A 17,540-nucleotide genomic window follows, 5' to 3' on the forward strand; every position below is an offset into this window, starting at 1 on the left:
TCTCGCTTTATTGGCCGAGGGAGCCGGTGTACAGCTTCCAGGTCATGTGGCCAGCATGACTAAGCCGCTTCTGGCAAACCAGAGCAGCGCATGGAAACACCGTTTACCTTCCCGCCGGAGCGGTACCTATTTATCTACTTGCACTTTGACATGCTTTCGAACTGCTAGGTTGGCAGGACCAGGGACCGAGCAATGGGAGCTCACCCCGTCATGGGGATTCGAACCGCCAACCTTCTGATCGGCAAGTCCTAGGCTCTGTGGTTTAACCCACAGCACCACCCGCGTCCTGAACTCAAACTAGTGGGCACTAAATGGTGCAAGACCCCTAATGTCAAGAGTGTGACAGCTTTTAAGCAAGGGGGTCTTGGCCGGCCTCTGCCTCTCAGTCACCTTCGCTGCATCAGAGCTGTCCCTGGTCCTGGCTGGTTCTGCCCTCCCACAGAAGAGAAAAGCTCTTTCCAGAGAGAGGATGGCACAGGGCTGCGGCTCAGAAGCCCTTTCTGATATTCTGAAATGCTATGACAGTATCAATTGTTTTGATCGATAAGAAGAAGAAGAAGAAGAAGAGGAGGAGTAGTAGTAGTTTGGACTTGATATCCCGCCTTTCACTCCCCTTCAGGAGTCTCAAAGCGGCTCACAATCTCCTTTCCCTTCTGTGAGGTGAGTGGGGCTGAGAGACTTCAGAGAAGTGTGACTGGCCCAAGGTCACCCAGCAGCTGCAGGTGGAGGAGCGGAGACGTGAACCCGGTTCCCCAGATTACGAGTCCACCGCTCTTAACCACTGCACCACACTGGCTCTCGATTTGCTCTTGATATTTGCTTTATTTATATGCTACTGTGTCTGATATCGTAACGGTTGCAGTGTTTGTTTTTTGAATGCTATTGTGGTTATCGTTGAGCTGCTTTGAGCTCAACGGTTGCCGTTGGAATAGAGGCTGCAAATATTAAATCGGGCCAATGTTTTGAAAAGTGTGTGTGATAAAGTGTGTGTGCGCAACTGCAGCTCCTTCCAGGGTTGCCCCATAAGGACACCAAATGCCTTCTGGAAGGGCACAACAGGAGGAAATTTATGTACGAACACTTCACCAGCAAGAAACAGAGCCATAGCAGCTCCGTGGCAGAATACCTGCTTTGCAGAAGCAAAGTCCCAGGTTCAGTCCCCACTGGCCGCATCTCTGTGGAGTCGCTGCCAGTTAGTGTGGACAATGCAGGCCCAATGGCCTGACTCAGCAGCAGGCAGCTTCCTATGTAACGGAAGGGATGCCTGAAGAATAAACGGAATGAACTTCGGCAGGCACTCCAAGAGAGGCTCTGTTCCTAACTGATCTGTGGGTACCCAGAAACCTAAAATGCGGAACAAACCCTCTTAACTAAACTTTGTGTCTCCTGGCTGCTTTTCAGCCAAAGAAAGCCTCAAGGCAGCTGACACGATACAGACGTAAGATAAGAACCCAGAAATAAAGCAATAAGCCATATGAAACGTCAAGAGAGCAGGAAAAAGCAGGTCACTGGCAGCCTCTCAAGGGGACCCTTGGAATTCTCCCCACCTTCTGAGCAGCCTGACCTAGTAGTCCTGGGGGGCTGAGGTTCGAGGGAGACACTCACCTCCTGTCCTCTTCGTATTTGGATCTGGAGGAAGGAGACAAAGGAAGGAGGAGGAGGTTAAGATGCATCTTCACTTCCTACAGCCTCTCCTCCTCTGCTTGCAGCCCAGTCGCTTCCAAGAGACGCCTCACAGGGGGTCCAGGCAGGAGACCCTCTCTTGCCCATTTGGTCTATACTGAAAACCCGCCTTCCTCCCTGAACACTGGTGCCTTCTGGACGTTGCTGGGACTCCCACCATCATCCCTGACCACTGGGCCATGCTTGCAAGGGATTGGGCACATCAGCAGCAAGCCACAGGGTCAACCACTCCACATGCCATTGGCAGGCATGTTTTTTTACCCCCCAGGACTGCCCTATCGCTCCCACCTTGAGACCCACACACAGGCACATAACCCTCTGCTGGCAAGTCTCCCTGGGGGAATATCTCTGCCCCCCGTTCCTGGGGGCCCAGCCCCACCCTCACCCTGTCCCTCTAGTTACACGGAGCCTCAAGCCTGGCAGAACACCAGATGCGCAATCCTCCAGGCAGGATGGGACTGTGGTGGCAGCACATCCTATGCCCAGCCACTACTGCTGTCCCAAACTGGAGCAGGCCCCTCTAGAAAACCCACCAGTGACTCCAGACCGGACCAGATTACAGGGGTCACTCCTTGTGCCCCTTTGTGTTCTCCAGTCAGAGGAAGGCCTCGGCCACTGACCAGGGCCGGATCACTCCTCCGCGAACAGCTATCTCTCTCTCTCCTCTCTCTCTCTCTCTCTCTCTCTCTCTCTCTCTCTCTCTCTCTCGGCACTCCCAATACACCAGCCGCAAAACAACCCGGCCTGGCTCAGAGCCACAACTTTCAATCACCCTTCATGATTCCCTCCTGCTTTATTGGCATTAACTCAATAAAAACGGGTCTTTAAAGAAAAGCAGAAGCCGGCCGTCAAAGTCTCCTAGAGCAGATGTTGAGCAGAGCAACAGGCAAGGAGTTCCAGAAAGTTTCCTATATGATATCTGGAGCCTTGCAAGGCTGGGGGTGGCGGGGAGCCCCTGCCAGGTCAGCCCCTGACACACACATACTGTATAAAGGTAAAGGGACCCCTGACCATCAGATCCAGTCGTGGCAGACTCTGGGGTTGCGGCGCTCATCTCACTTTACTGGCCGAGGGAGCCGGCGTACAGCTTCCGGGTCATATGGCCAGCAGGACTAAGCCGCTTCTGGTGAACCAGAGCAGCACATGGAAACGCCGTTTACCTTCCTGCCAGAGTGGTACCTATTTATCTACTTGCACTTTGACGTGCTTTCGAACTACTAGGTGGGCAGGAGCAGGGACCGAGCAACAGGAGCTCACCCCGTCACGGGGATTCGAACCGCCGACCTTCTGATCGGCAAGTCCTAGGGCTCTGTGGTTTAACCCACAGCGCCCCCCACGTCCCCACGTACTGTAAACAGACACATTAATGCTGCAGGAAAGTCATCTCAGGTGTGCAATCTCAGATTATACACACACACACTCACAGGATGTCTCCAAGCTGAGCGATCTGCTTCTCGGCCACCTGGCGTTCCTTCTGGGGGTCTCCGTCAAGGTCCATCAAGTCGTTCTCCCCATACAAGCTTCCCAGGCCCATCGTGCGCTTGGTCCTGCAAGGCCAGAGAGGAGTCCCAGGGCAGGATGAAGACACTCCTCGCTCTGATCTTTCATTCATAACTCCGTATCCCACCTAACCTGCCCCCGACCCAATTTCCCCAGAACTCAAGGCGGCTTAGAAGATCTAGAAGGAAAGTCAAGTGACCCAGAGGAAAGCAACGTGACACCTGAGATGATGCTGTTTCATTCAATTTGGGCTCTCTTTTAAAGCACTGAAGGGGAACATTTGCTGAACTGGTTTGTTTTTTAAAACAGCTCCAGCTGGCTAGAAGCAACAGCTGTCAACTTCCTGTCCCCTGGGATCCCTGCTTGCACGAGGGACTATCCACCCCGAAACAAAACTTTCTATTGCAGGTGGAAGTGGGTACCAACTAAGGGATTCACGTAAGACACACAAAATCCCATCAAAACTACTCAAAGCTGGAGCAGTGGATTAAACAAGTGAGCTGAAGTCTAAAGATTATTTAAAAAAAAAAATTGGAAATTTTATTTACAACATAACATAACCCCCCCACCCCCCAATACAGAAATCCAACCTCATTAAACGTGAACATAACATACAATAAGCATAACATACAACAATACAAACAACCCAATAAAATACTTCCTTTATCCCGTATCTGGCCTCCTTATTTACTTCTTATAAACTGTTTCCTTTAGGAATAATTATTAAGATTTTTCTAATTATAACTTAAATATCCGCAAAGTCTCCTGCAGACATTAATCGAAACAAGTCCAGGTATGTATTTTAGGGCACAGTTTTGTGAAGTATTCTCTGCATTTTCCCCTTGATCTCTAATTGCCTCTGTTAATCCAGCCAGTTCAATGTTTGTCTTGCCATTCCTTTTTTGTTGGCACAGTTTCTTTTTTCCAGTTTTTAGCAATTAGGATCCTTGCCGCTCCTCTACAGATTAAATGAATCAATCAGCACACAAATGCACTTCGTAGGAATTCTATTTTCGTGATTTGGAAAGTAACAGGGAAAGGCATAGATAAGTTGTGTGATGATAAATGGCTAATGGGAAGATGTATAACCACCAACCTACCTACACACCCACACCCACACCCCCACACCCACACCCGGGAAGAATGCTCATTGCCTCAAAACTGCCCTCTAGACCAATCCAAACGAATGCTCAGGAAAGACCTAACCCTGAAAATCTCACCTCCGCCATGTAAGCCTTGGGCAAGTGAATCAGGCCGAACGTTGAATAAACTATTTCCCCGGAGGAGCCCCCTGATTCCCTTCTGATACAGCGCGTGTTAGTTCTGCCCCCCAGGCCTTCGGGCTCGCTACCCCCAGCCCCTTCACCTCTGCCACTTCCAATTTTCCCTATACCGTACTTTTGCAGCAGCTGCAGCCAGGCAAGGCACTGGGGGATCTGCGCTCCTCACCTGTAATCCTGGATCTGCTCCTGGATCTCAGGCATGACAGCCTCCTGGGCCTCTAGGAAAATGCTCCGGACGTCCTCCCCATTCCGCAGGCAGGAGTCTGGAGGAGCCATGGATTGGGGGGGGGGCAAGGGAGAGAAAAATAAGTCTTACGAAGGTGTGACAAGGGGGAGGCCTGGAGGCTTCTACAGACAGGAGGAGGGAGACTTCACAGCAGGGAGGAACATCTCTGACCCTCCAGGTGCTGCTGGACTTGACACCCAACAGCCTTGGCTGATGGTGATGGGAGGTGGGAGTCCACAGGTGCTCCCCCACCCGTTCTACGGCCTCCAAGAACACAAGAGCCTGCTGATCCACAGGGGGCCCATCTACCGTATTTTTCGCCCTGTAGGACGCATTTTCCCCCCTCCAAAAATGAAGGGGAAATGTGTCTGCGTCCTATGGAGTGAATGCAGGCTTTCGCTGAAGCCTGGAGAGCGAGAGGGGTTGGTGCGCACCGACCCCTCTCGCTCTCCAGGCTTCAGGCAGCTATCCGCAAGCCTTCTGAGCGCGACGGGAGTTGGCGCTGTGCTCCCTGGGCTTCAGGCAACTATCCGCAAGCCTTTGGGCTCCGAAGGCTTGCGAATAGCAGCCTGTTCTGGGGGCTGGGAAGCTCAGGCTTCGCCCGTCCCAAGCCCCACAAGCTCTGGGAGCGGCAGCAAGGTTGCGTGCAATGTTGCCGTCGCTCCTGGACCTGTTCTGGGGGCTGGGAGGGGGAAAATATATTTTTTTTCTTTATTTCCCCCCCCTAAAAACTAGGGTGAAAAATACGGTATCCCAGCATCCTATCCTCACAGTGGCCAGCCGGATGCTCAGCAGGTCCTGAGCACCACAGCAGCACCCAAGTAAGAACGTAACATAGGAAGAACCCTGTTGCTGGATCAGGCCAGTGGGACATCCGGTCCTGTTCTCGCAGTGGCCGACTAGATGCCCCCAAAACCCTCAAGCGTGACCCAAGTGTAAGAGCACGCTCTGCTCTCCTGAGGTTTCCAGCAATGGAGTAGAAGAAGAATCGCTGCCTCTGGCCGTGAAGGCGAAGCCCGTAGAAAAAAGACAGTCACAGAACCGAGAAATTACACAAAACAAATGAAAGAACGTGAAAATTCCTGAAACGAGAAGTAATCAACTAGAAATATTATCTTACAGAAATAAACTTATAGTAATAAACTAAATAATAATAATAATAATAAAGGTTTAAGGAAAAAATAGGAAAACCTATTTAGTTTATTTCTATAAGGTAATATTTCTAGTCAATTACCGTATTTTTCGCTCTATAAGAGCGATCCCTCGTGCTGTTCTGGCTTCTGGAATAGCTGCGCAGCCTGCATTCACTCCATAAGATGCACACACATTTCCCCTTATTTTAGGAGGGAAAAAGGGAGTCTTATAGAGCAAAAAATATGGTACTTCTCATTTCAGGGATTTTCAAGGTATTTCATTTGTTTTGTGAAGGCAAAGCCCAGCTTGTTTTCAAGGCCCTTCTGGGTCAGTGACCTTTCAGGCTGTTCTTGGGGCTGATCCGTTCGCCCACGGCAAGACTTGACTCAAGGAGCACACGGGAAGAGAAGGAAATTCCTTTCAGGCCATCACTTCATGCCTCTGCTCCGAGATTTCTAATCCTTAAAGGGTCACAACAGCCCTTCTGCTCATGAGGTCAAACTCACCTATCTCAGCCAACAACTGATCGGAGACCTTGACTCTCAGAGGCTGAGGAAGGGAAAGAAAAAGACAGCGTTGACCCACCAGCACCGGCCTCTCAAGGCCTCTCACACCCCCCAACACCAGTGCAACCTGGTACGTGATATGGCCGGGGGTGGGGTGGGGGGGAGTGAGGAAGCCCCTGGCTGCCCCCCGATCGCTCACCGCGGTTTTCTCCAGGAAGATGTTCCAAATGTCCTTCCCGAGTCCCCGGGCTTCCTTGGGGCTCATCTGCTGGCAAACATCTGCGCACAAGTACAGCAGCTGCCGAGGAGAGAGAGAGGAGGAAGGAAGAGGAGAAAAAACACACATCAGGGTGAGAGGGAACAGAGAGGGTGAGGAAATGCCCACAAGAGAGCCGAGAAAGGGGGGGGAGGGGGGAGGGAGGAAGTGGGCCTGGCAGGGCGTCTCCGGTATGGAGTTGCCGTGGGAGCCCCCAGGGAAGACACCATGCCAGTCCAGGATAAATGGGGGCATATTGCCTGGCTGGAAACGGAGGTGGGATTGCGGGCGTGTTTCGCAATTCTCGCACGAGCAGGAACTAACTGTGGCAACCACAGCAAAGCGCATTTCACGGGCTGCAAGAATTACAAAGAGGCTGCTTTCTGCTGGGTCAGACCTACGGCCCATCTAGGTCAGTACTGTCGACACTGACTGGCAGCCGTGGCTCTCAGGGAGGGGTAGCCCTGACCTGGCGAAGTCAGGGCTTGGGCCTGGGATGCTCTGCACGTGCCCCCCACCACCTCCAGAAATGAAGGCTGCAGTCCTCATGGCTCTAAATAAAGAACCGGTTTGAAGGGGAAGGCAGAAAGCTGCCATCTACCAAGTCTGTGGCCAGCAGCGGTTCTCTGGGGTTGCCATCTTCCTTTTTAGAGGGATTGAATCCTGCTCACAAGACACTCTGGTCTCTTTGTAATGCAAGAAAGAAAGTTATCTCCAAGTCTGAGGCAACAGCGAGGGCTGGGAATATCTTGATTTGAACATAGACATTATACACAGGCTTAAGGCACACAACTAGAAAACTGCTTGGCTGACCATCAGGCCCCAATCTTCATGCCAGGAGCAGCTCCTCTGATTCAGAGGGTTTTATAATAATAATAAATAATAATAATAATAATAATAATAATGATAATAATAATAATAATTTATATCCTTCCCTCCTCAGCCGAAGCCGGGCTTAGAGCGGCTAACAACAATAAAAGTAGCACAGCATTCTAAAATCATTTCATTCTAAAATCAATTCAAATCAAATTAATGGCAACCATTGGGCTAAAGTTCTGTGAGGATCGCCAAAGGAGGGGGGTCAGAATGTGCCTTGGCCAAAGGCCTGGCGGAACAGCTCTGTTTTGTAGGAAAGATGTCAAGTCCCGCAGGGCCCTGGTCTCTTGGGACAGAGCGTTCCACCAGATCGGGTCTATGGCCGAAAAAGCCCTGTCTCTGGTTGAGGCCAGCCTAACCTCCCTGTGGCCTGGGACCTCCAAGATGTTTTTGTCTGAAGACCGTAAGGTCCTCCATGGGACATACCAGGAGAGGCGGTCCCGTAGGTACGAGGGTCCTAGGCCATATAGGGCTTTAAAGGTTAAAACCAGCACCTTAAACCTGATCCTGTACTCCACCGGGAGCCAGTGCAGCTGGCATAGCACCAGGTGAATGTGATCCCACGGCGAGGACCCCATAATAAACCAGCGTATTCCACACATAGGTTCATCTGCCCTGTGGTACCTGATGCCTGACATGGAGGACACCAGGGGCCTGATTTTGACTGGCTTTCCTTTGAAAGACAAGCATCTGGGTCTTCATGCCTGTGGGGAAAAGCTGGCAGAAATCTAGCTAGCTTCTTTCCTTCCTTCCTGCTGCAGAGCCTGTGCTTGGGCACACAGGCTGGGTGCAAAAAGTCTGACACAAACACCAGCAAACTCCCTTCCCGGCACATCCCTGACCCCACCCCCCCATCTCCATGCAGCGGCCCAGACTGCCCAGTGGCATGTTCCCTGCATCTCTTCCCACTGGGCCCTTGCCCTGGGAATGGCGAAGGGTAAAAGGAAGAAAGGAGCCCCCTTTGGATCCTACCAGAGGACTCGGGTCAGCCTGAGAGAAGATGTAGCGCAAGAAGACGCCCAGGTGTGCCAGCCGTGTCTTCAGCCTCCCTAAATCCTGGAAGAGGGAGTCACACTGCGGGGAGGAGAGAGAAGAAGAAGAAACACGCTCAGTGGTTGCCAGACGACAACACTGAGCCCGGCACAGGGGCCACACGGACTGCCTCTATGTTCCAGGGTCCACCTCAAAGTGCTTGTTTTGGTCCTGCAAAGCCCTTGATTGCTCAGGACCTCCAATACCTAATGGGCGGCCCGGACTCTGCCTTCATCATCATCATCATTAACTGGACCGTGTCCAGAGGAGGGCAACCAAAATGGTCAAAGGCCTGGAAACGATGCCTTATGAGGAACGGCTAAGGGAGCTGGGCATGTTTAGCCTGGAGAAGAGGAGGTTAAGGGGTGATATGACAGCCATGTTCAAATATATAAAAGGATGTCACATAGAGGAGGGAGAAAGGTTGTTTTCTGCTGCTCCAGAGAAGCGGACACGGAGCAATGGATCCAAACTACAAGAAAGAAGATTCCACCTAAACATTAGGAAGAACTTCCTGACAGTAAGAGCTGTTCGACAGTGGAATTTGCTGCCAAGGAGTGTGGTGGAGTCTCCTTCTTTGGAGGTCTTTAAGCAGAGGCTTGACAACCATATTTCAGGAGTGCTCCGATGGTGTTTCCTGCTTGGCAGGGGGTTGGACTCGATGGCCCTTGTGGTCTCTTCCAACTCTATGATTCTATGATTCTATGATCATCAGGCCCTTCTCTGTACTCTGCCTCTGGCTGAGATCCAGATATTGGCCTTTCCTGCTGCGCCCTCTCCCCTCAATCTCTGCCCAGGGAGGTCCTTCTGGCACATACCTTAACATCCCATCAGACCAATAATATTCATAATAATTTATTATTTATAACCCGCCCATCTGGCTGGGCTTCCCCAGCCACTCTGGGCAGTTTACAACAGAATATTAAAATACAGTAATGCATCAGACATTAAAAGCTTCCCTAAACAGGGCTGCCTTCAGATGTCTTGTAAAAGTCTGGTAGTTGTTGTTCTCTTTGACATCTGGTGGGAGGGCGTTCCACAGGGTGGGTGCCACCACCGAGAAGGTGTATCCTATCAGCGTCCCATTCAGACATGCAGATTCTCCAGGGCTTTTGAGGGGTTACAATCTGACATGGTGGGTAGCCTTAGAGAGGTACTGTATTCTTAAACCTGACAAATGTCTTTACATAGTGTATGTAAGTTTCCTAGAGGCATTTTGCACCTGGAAGCTAATAAAATTAGTAATAATAGTAATATTTTAAAATTCTGAATAGGAGATGCCTTGGCCAACCAGCCAACTCCATCCTACTCTACTATTAGAAGGCCTGTTACCGCCCCCCCACCCCCCAACCAGGAAAGCATGGGTGAGGCAGTGACGGTGTTACTACCTCATTGTTGAAGTATCCCGGGTCGTAATCTTCCTCTGGACCAATGATAAGCGGCCTCAGCGTCCGATCCGAGCCCTGCAAAAGGTCATTTATCAGGGTGAGACACATCACAAACTGCAGAGGAAGACCCACAAGTTGTTGGGGTTTTTTTTTTGGGGGGGGGGAGAATAGTTCTGTCTCGGCTTCATTATCTAAAATGGAAGTTTCAGAAGGAGAGCAAGCTAGTGTTATTATATGTCTATTTAATGGTCTCTGATGGGTAAGGTCTGTATTCACTACTGCTGTTAGAAATCTGAAAAGGAAAAGGGAAAAACCCACCCAGAATAATACGCCCCCTCCCCAATGAAATGGAAGTTCCTACCCCCCTTGTGGTCATGGGGGGGGGTGAGAATCAAACTCCCAGCTAAAGGGCTGGGAATCTCAAGAGGCTCAGAAAAGGGAGAGAGGCAGGGGTAATTTTTCAAGGGGTGCTTTTAAAAATGGGGAAGTGTGGGGGGGCAGGAAGTCCGGACCCTCACCTGTTCTGCGGAGGGGGAGAATGGCGTGTCGGAGCCCTGGCGCCGATGGTGCTGGAACATTCTGGAGGTGATGACTGGGGAAGTGTGGGGGCTGTCCAAGCCGGGGTCGGACAGGACCGAATTCCGGTTCAGGGAGATCTGCTCCAGGAAGAGAAATTGCATTACTGAGACCACCCACACCCACACCCCACTTTCATTACCAGCCCAAGGCAGCAGAACCCCAAGCAGCCCCTTCCGCACTTGCCTCGCTGACGGAGGGGAACCGCTCTGTGCCAGAGTCCATGCCACTGTCACCGTCCTGAGAGTCCAAGGAGAGGCGACCTGGAGAATGCAGAAGGGGGGACAATGACGACACAGTTAAGAGCCCTGGCAGAAACTAAGAAAACTTGGGGTGGGGCCTCCGAACTGTCAGTATTTGGCAGGAGAGATTCAAGGACATACCAGAATATAAGGAGAGTCTGGCTGCTGCTGAATCATGTCAAAGCGGGTTGGACTAAATGACCCCTGGAGTCCCTTCCAACTCTCTAGAATTCTGTGATTCTATGATCTAGTCCAGCATCCTGCCAACACAGTTCCTTAAGAACCTAGAAATCGAGACAGACTGCCTCTGCACCTGGGGCTTCCTCCTCCTCGAACCGCTTCCATCCCAGAAGGAACTTTCAACCAACAATGAGCACATGACTTTGCTTATTTCCTCCTCCCTCCTAATCCCATTTTCCTTTGGTGCTGAGTCTTTTTAGATTGCAAGCCTGAAGCAGGGCAGAGACAGACTGTCTTGTTTGTAAGCTGTTCTGGAGAGTTTTGTGTGTGTGTGTCTGTGTGTTGGGTTGAAGAGTGGGATAAAGAAAATGTGCAAATGAATTTTGCACATTTCTATGCATAGGGAATTTGTTTTTTCCAGTATGTTCCCTAAATGTTGTAGAACAGCAAATAAGGGAGAAAGCTCAGCTAGCCCCGACTCCCTTGACACACACAAACACACACCGTTTCTGAAAACAAGGCCCATAAATCAGTGGGAACCTCCTTTGCTGCTTGGAAGGAGGAAGGTGCAGAGGCTGTCTGGCCCAGGCATCCAGTCCCACAGAACAACTCACCATCGGTGACTCGGGAGCCACTGAAGTCACTGAAGAGCCGGGTGGTGGAATCCTGAAAAGCAAAGAGGTTGAGAGCTCAGGATCAGATTGACCCTCCCTGTAAGAATGGAGGGAGGATGGAGAAAAGCAACACTGGGATCAATCCTAAAACTATCGGAAGGGCCTGGCTTCCAAAGGGGGCACAGCTAGTTCCGCCTCCTGGTCTCACAGTGACCAAATGCCCCCAAGAACCTAGACTGCTTCTGAACATAAGAAGGGTCTGGCTGCTGCTGCTGGATCAGGCCAGCTGCCCTCAGGGTGGCTGACCAGGTGCCCCAATTGGGAGGCCCACAAGCAAGACATGAGAGCAACAGTAACGCTCTCCAAAGGCATTTCAGAATTATTTTAGAAAGACCTGCAATGGCTCCCAGTACGTTTCCGAGCACAATTCAAAGTGTTGGTGCTGACCTTGAAAGCCCTAAACGGCCTCGGTCCAGTATATCTGAAGGAGCGTCTCCACCCCCATCATTCTGCCCGGACGCTGAGGTCCAGCTCCGAGGGCCTTCTGGTGGTTCCCTCCCTGCGAGAAGCCAAGTTACAGGGAACCAGGCAGAGGGCCTTCTTGGTGGTGGCACCCGCCCTGTGGAACTCCCTCCCACCAGATGTCAAGGAGAACAACAACTACCAAACTTTCAGAAGACATCCGAAGGCAGCCCTCTTTAGGGAAGCTTTTAATGTTTGATGCATTACGGTATTTAAATGTTTTGTTGGAAGCCGCCCAGAGTGGCTGGGGAAGACCAGCCAGCTGGGCGGGATATAAATAAATTTATTAATCATTACTATTATCATCATCATCATCATCATCATCATCATTATTATCATTATAGAATAATTACTTTAGAAGGGACAAAAACCTGATGTGGCAAGATGCATTCCCCGCTGGGGACTGAGCATATTTGTTCTGTGGCATATTTGTTGGCATATTTGTGCCAACTGAAATTTGGGGGAGAAAAACCAGGCACCAGGTGGGAGAGGAGAATGGGATGCAGGAGAGTGTGGCTGGCAGCCGGCCACAACAGGAGCATTGCACCCTGGAACTCTCACGTCGTTGGCAAACGGCACCAACTTCCACTGTCCGCTGAACATCGCCAGGCTCAACCTGTCACAACCTTCACCCATCCTCACTGCAGCCGGCGGTCCACGCTGCCCCCTCCTCAACACAGCGCCCACCCCCACAGCCATTCACTCACCAGAAACCCTCCTGTCTCTTGGCGGATCTTGTGCTGTAGCTGATTGACTCTCCGGCGAGCACCTTCAATCTGCTCCTCGATCAGGGAAGCCGGATTCCGATTGTAGGCTTCGTAGCAACGCTGCTCCAGGGTGGAAGGCAGGCACCAAGATTAGAGGCTGCTTTTTCAAAAGAGAGATCCAACTGGTGCCCCCCCCCCCCCCAGACAGGGAGCCAAGGCTGTCCAGTAGATTTTGCAAAGGGATAGCAAAACGTAAAGCATTGGCCAAGATCATTGTGGCGATCACACAGGGTCCCCGGACGTTTAACAGTCTATTGATCCCTGTGCCACCACTGTGCTTGCTTCCCTGCTGCCACCAACCCGTTACTCTCTGGTAAAACACTGAGTCCAGACAGTTGTTAAAAGTGAACCAAAAAACCAAGTTTATTTTACAAACATTAACAAGTTTATGGTTACTCAGATAATATTCCCGTCAGTATCTTAACTTTAGTTTCTTTACTGGCCTAGACCTTGCTAATACCTTCTGAATGATTATCTCAACTGTTTGACTGACTCCTCTTAACAAATTCTCTCACACCAGACTAGCCCAACCCACAGATTTATCCTCTCTGTCTCTTCTCACTCCAGACTGTCTTCTCAACCACCCTAACTAAAGGTAAAGGTACCCCTGCCCGTACGGGCCAGTCTTGACAGACTCTGGGGTTGTGCGCCCATCTCACTTAAGAGGCCAGGGGCCAGCGCTGTCCGAAGACACTTCCGGGTCACGTGGCCAGCGTGACATCGCTGCTCTGGCGAGCCAGAGCCACACACGGAAACGCCGTTTACCTTCCCGCTGGTAAGCGGTCCCTATTTATCTACTTGCACCCGGAGGTGCTTTCGAACTGCTAGGTTGGCAGGCGCTGGGACCGAGCAGCGGGAGCGCACCCCGCCGCAGGGATTCGAACCGCCGACCTTTCGATCGGCAAGTCCTAGGCGCTGAGGCTTTAACCCACAGCGCCACCTGCGTCCAGGTTGTGCTTAAACCTTCTACACAGTTAACTCTGCCCCTTGGGTTCCCATTGGTTAGTCATTTTACAATTAGTTGACCCTTTCCTTATGAACCCAGTATGATGTCACACACCTTAGGAGGGCAAACACCACAATCATCAATTGACAAGAGTGATGGCTGCCATCCCAGCTGTTAGAATTGGTTGAGAGAAGGAGGGCAGGGGCTGGCTTCTGCACAGAGACAGAAAACCCCCTCAAATTTGCAAGAGGGTGGCAGTAACAACAACATGGGTTGGCTGCTGGCTTCAAACGGGGGGAGATCAGGCAAGTTGTGGGGCTCCAACGTCCAGCAGCAGCAGCAGCAGCCAGGATGGCCAATGGTCAGGGAATCCAGCAACACCCAGAGGCCTCAGTCCTGCCTGTATCCCACCACCCCACAAGCACTTAAAGGTCAAGGGACCCCTGACCGTTAGGGTCCAGTCGTGGCCGACTCTGGGGTTGTGGCGCTCATCTCGCTTTACTGGCCGAGGGAGCCGGCGTACAGCTTCCAGGTCATGTGGCCAGCAGGACTAAGCCGCTTCTGGTGAAACAGAGCAGCCCACGGAAACGCCGTTTACCTTCCCGCTGGAGTGGTACCTATTTATCTACTTGCACTTGCTTCCGAACTGCTAGGTTGGCAGGAGCAGGAACCGAGCAACGGGAGCTCACCCTGTCGCGGGGATTCTGATCGGCAAGTCCTAGGCTCTGTGGTTTAACCCACAGCGCCACCCGCATCCCCCACCAGCACTTACAAGCCCAAAAGGGCACTGTGGCTCCACAAGAGAGCCCAGTGCAACGAACTAGGAAGGGGGTCCCATTCCACCACAATGAACTGCTCTGCTGCTGGCAAGACCCCAGGCTCAGGAGGCAAGCAAAACCACCATGACTGGTCCAGCAGAGCCCCGCTTCACCCCCTGGATGGACCATCTGTCATCTGTGATTCCTTCACTGCAGAGGGTTAGAGTGGATGACTTTTGGAGGGCCCCTCCAACCCTTCGATTCTATGATTCCTACCTGCAGCTCTGCCTCCTCCTGCCTCAGCATGTTGCGGAGAATCTGTGTTGCATGCTTCTGGACTTCTGGATCCTAAGAGTTTTCGAAAAGGCCAGAGAGGGGAGGAAGCGAGGTCAGTTAAGGCTGCCTGCAGCCTCTGCCCTGTCCTCCAGCCCCACTGCACAGGACCCCCCTCTCATACCTGCAGTGGCTTTGGCCCCGTGATGCGCTGCGGCGGAGGCAGTGGCGGCGGAGGGGGCGGAGGGGGGCACGCAGGTGTGACCTGAGGAGCCCCCGGCTGGTGCCCATCCTGCTGGGAGCCCAGGAACCCCACGGAGGCAGGAGGGGAGCCCAAGAGGGTGAGAGCGACGTAAGCACCGGCTTGGGGGAGCAGTGAGGGAGGAGGTAAGGAAGGGACAAGACAGAAAGATTCGTGTTAAAAACATGAGCCGTTTGGCGGTCCCCGTTTCCCTGAGAAGGGGGCACACGGCCACCAGACCAAATGAACCATAATCCCCAGATTTCATTCATAGGACCCTTGTACCTACGGGACCGCCTCTCCTAGTATGCCCTGCGGAGGACCTTAAGGACCACAAATGACAACACTTTGGAGGTCCCAAGTCACAAGGTGGTTAGATTAGCCTCAACCAGAGCCAGGGCCTTTTCAGCACTGGCCCCGACATGGTGGAATGCAAGAGACCAGGGCCCTGCGAGACTTGATATCTTTCCGCAGGGCCTGCAAGACAGAGCTGTTCCTCCTGGCCTTTGGTTTGGACTCTGTCTGACCCTTATGTCTTCCTTCCCCTTATGGTTTTGATCTATGGGCTACTATTAAAATGAGGCTGCATTTTAAATTGCATTTTAACCCGTATTTTAAATTGGTTTTTTCTTCTTCTTCTCCCCCTTGCCATTATGTTTTCATTGTAATTTTACTGGTGTTAGCCGCTGAGCCTGGCTCTGGCCGGGGTGGGCGGGGTATAAATAAATTTATTATTATTATTATTATTATTACTATTATTATTATTATTATTATTATTATTTCAAGGGTCTGTAGAACTGAGATATGAGGCAAAATGTGTGCAAACAAAGCGTTTCACAACAAGAAGTGTCTGCCGGATCAGGCCAATGGGCCATCTAGTCCAGCATTCTGTTCTCACAGTGGTTGACCAGATGCCCCAAGCAGGAACTGAGCATAATAGCAGTCTCCCCTCCTGAGGTTTCCAGCAGCTAACATTCAGAAGCAATGCTGGATCCTGCAGCAGAGAGTTCCATAGTGTAACTATGCACTCATTTTTTCATTAGCCTGTTCCCCTTTTCTGTCCCCCAAAGAAATGCCCATACCTACAGGACCGCCTCTCCTGGTATGTCCCACGGAGGACCTTATGGTCTTCAAACAAAAACATCTTGTAGGTCCCAGGCCACAGGGAGGTTAGGCTGGCTTCAACCAGAGCCAGGGCTTTTTCGGCCATGGCTCCGATCTGGCGGAACGCTCTGTCCCAAGAGACTAGGGCCCTGCGGGACCTGACATCTTTCCACAGGGCCTGCAAGACCGAGCTGTTCCACCAGGCCTTTGGCCAAGGCACAGTCTGACCCCCTCCTTTGGCAATCCTCACAGAACTCTGGCCCAATGGTTGCCATTAATTTGATTTTGAATTGATTTTAAAATGAATTGATTTTAGAATGCTGTGTTATTTTTATTGTTGTTAGTCGCTCTGAGCCTGGCTTTGGCTGGGGAGGGCGGGATATAAATAAAATTTTATTTTATATTTATATTTATATTTATATTTATATTATTATGTGCCCACGGGGGTCTTCAGTACCCTTGCTGGGGAGTTTCTCCAACCTTCATGCCAAGGGCATGCGCGCGCGCACACTGCCCCCAGTATTGCCCAGAAGGGCTGAAAGCCGGTGTTTTAATTCAGGGCCTGCCAGCATGTCCCACTCACATTTTATGAGCTTCACGACTTCCAGGTGGGAGCTGTTGGTCACCATCGTCCCGTTCACCTGGCACAAGAAGAGAGGGAATCAGAGGGTGCTGGGGGAGTCGTGCTGGAGAGACAACAGGCTCCCTGCACCCCCACATGCCCCCGCCATCTTAAGAGAGGTGGAGGTCTCCTCTAGGGCACACAAGACCAGGCACGGCCTCAGAGCCAGCCGGGCGCTTGCTCTGGGGAGCAGCTGGTTCAAATCCCTGCTCATCCATCACAACCCTTGCTGGACGACCTCGGGCTGGTGTAGTTGTGAGGGGAAGGAACGGGGTTAAGACAGAACAGACACCACCTTCAGCTCCTTGGAGGAAGGATGGGGAGCAAATGAGATGCAAACGTTTCCTGGGGCAGTAATTTTTAGGAAGGGACGCTTGCCCAAGGGCGAGGGAGGTGTTCAGGAACATGGCAGAAGGGGTTGTTTTTCTACCTGGGTAAGTTCAGAACTACTCACCTTGACAATCCGGTCACCCTCCTGAACGCCGGCCTTCATGGCGGCCCCCCCTGTGGAAACAGCAGCACAAAACACGACACAGGAGACAGACAGACAGACAGGCTTTTGAGATTATGCCATAAATAATCTGCAGGTGTTGTGTATTTTTTATTCTTATTTTTCCCCACACCATTTGGGTGTTTATTTTGCTAGCCAGGATCTTAAAACCGCAGCTGGATTTGAGTTCATGATCCTGGCTCTAAAATGGACATTAAACCATAGTTCCCTCTTCCAGATGAAAAAAGAAACTGTGATTTTGAACAGGAGAGGTTCAAAGCACGGAAGCCACTGTGTGAAGAGAGGGCTGTGTGTACAGGT

At 51.5% G+C, this 17,540-nt stretch overlaps 1 protein-coding gene across 6 annotated transcripts in view; it reads right to left on the minus strand.

The window, feature by feature from the left end:
- The window catches only part of ARHGEF11 (Rho guanine nucleotide exchange factor 11), a 63,971-nt gene that overhangs the window by 23,146 nt on the left and 23,285 nt on the right, over positions 1 to 17,540 (minus strand). For all 6 annotated transcript variants that reach the window (XM_083715482.1, XM_083715485.1, XM_083715486.1 and 3 more), the window contains 15 exons: positions 17,184 to 17,233; positions 16,691 to 16,748; positions 14,947 to 15,125; positions 14,766 to 14,837; positions 12,726 to 12,845; positions 11,497 to 11,548; positions 10,647 to 10,723; positions 10,403 to 10,540; positions 9,885 to 9,959; positions 8,437 to 8,538; positions 6,532 to 6,630; positions 6,333 to 6,375; positions 4,633 to 4,729; positions 3,108 to 3,230; positions 1,606 to 1,629 (listed from right to left, as the gene is read on the minus strand). In XM_083715482.1, coding sequence (XP_083571608.1) covers positions 1,606 to 1,629; positions 3,108 to 3,230; positions 4,633 to 4,729; positions 6,333 to 6,375; positions 6,532 to 6,630; positions 8,437 to 8,538; positions 9,885 to 9,959; positions 10,403 to 10,540; positions 10,647 to 10,723; positions 11,497 to 11,548; positions 12,726 to 12,845; positions 14,766 to 14,837; positions 14,947 to 15,125; positions 16,691 to 16,748; positions 17,184 to 17,233 — 1,309 coding nt within the window. The remainder of the gene's footprint in view (positions 1 to 1,605; positions 1,630 to 3,107; positions 3,231 to 4,632; positions 4,730 to 6,332; positions 6,376 to 6,531; positions 6,631 to 8,436; positions 8,539 to 9,884; positions 9,960 to 10,402; positions 10,541 to 10,646; positions 10,724 to 11,496; positions 11,549 to 12,725; positions 12,846 to 14,765; positions 14,838 to 14,946; positions 15,126 to 16,690; positions 16,749 to 17,183; positions 17,234 to 17,540) is intronic.

Source organism: Podarcis gaigeae (genome assembly GCF_964106915.1).
Source record: "Podarcis gaigeae genome assembly, chromosome: 16".
NCBI classification, from domain to species: Eukaryota; Metazoa; Chordata; class Lepidosauria; order Squamata; family Lacertidae; genus Podarcis; species Podarcis gaigeae.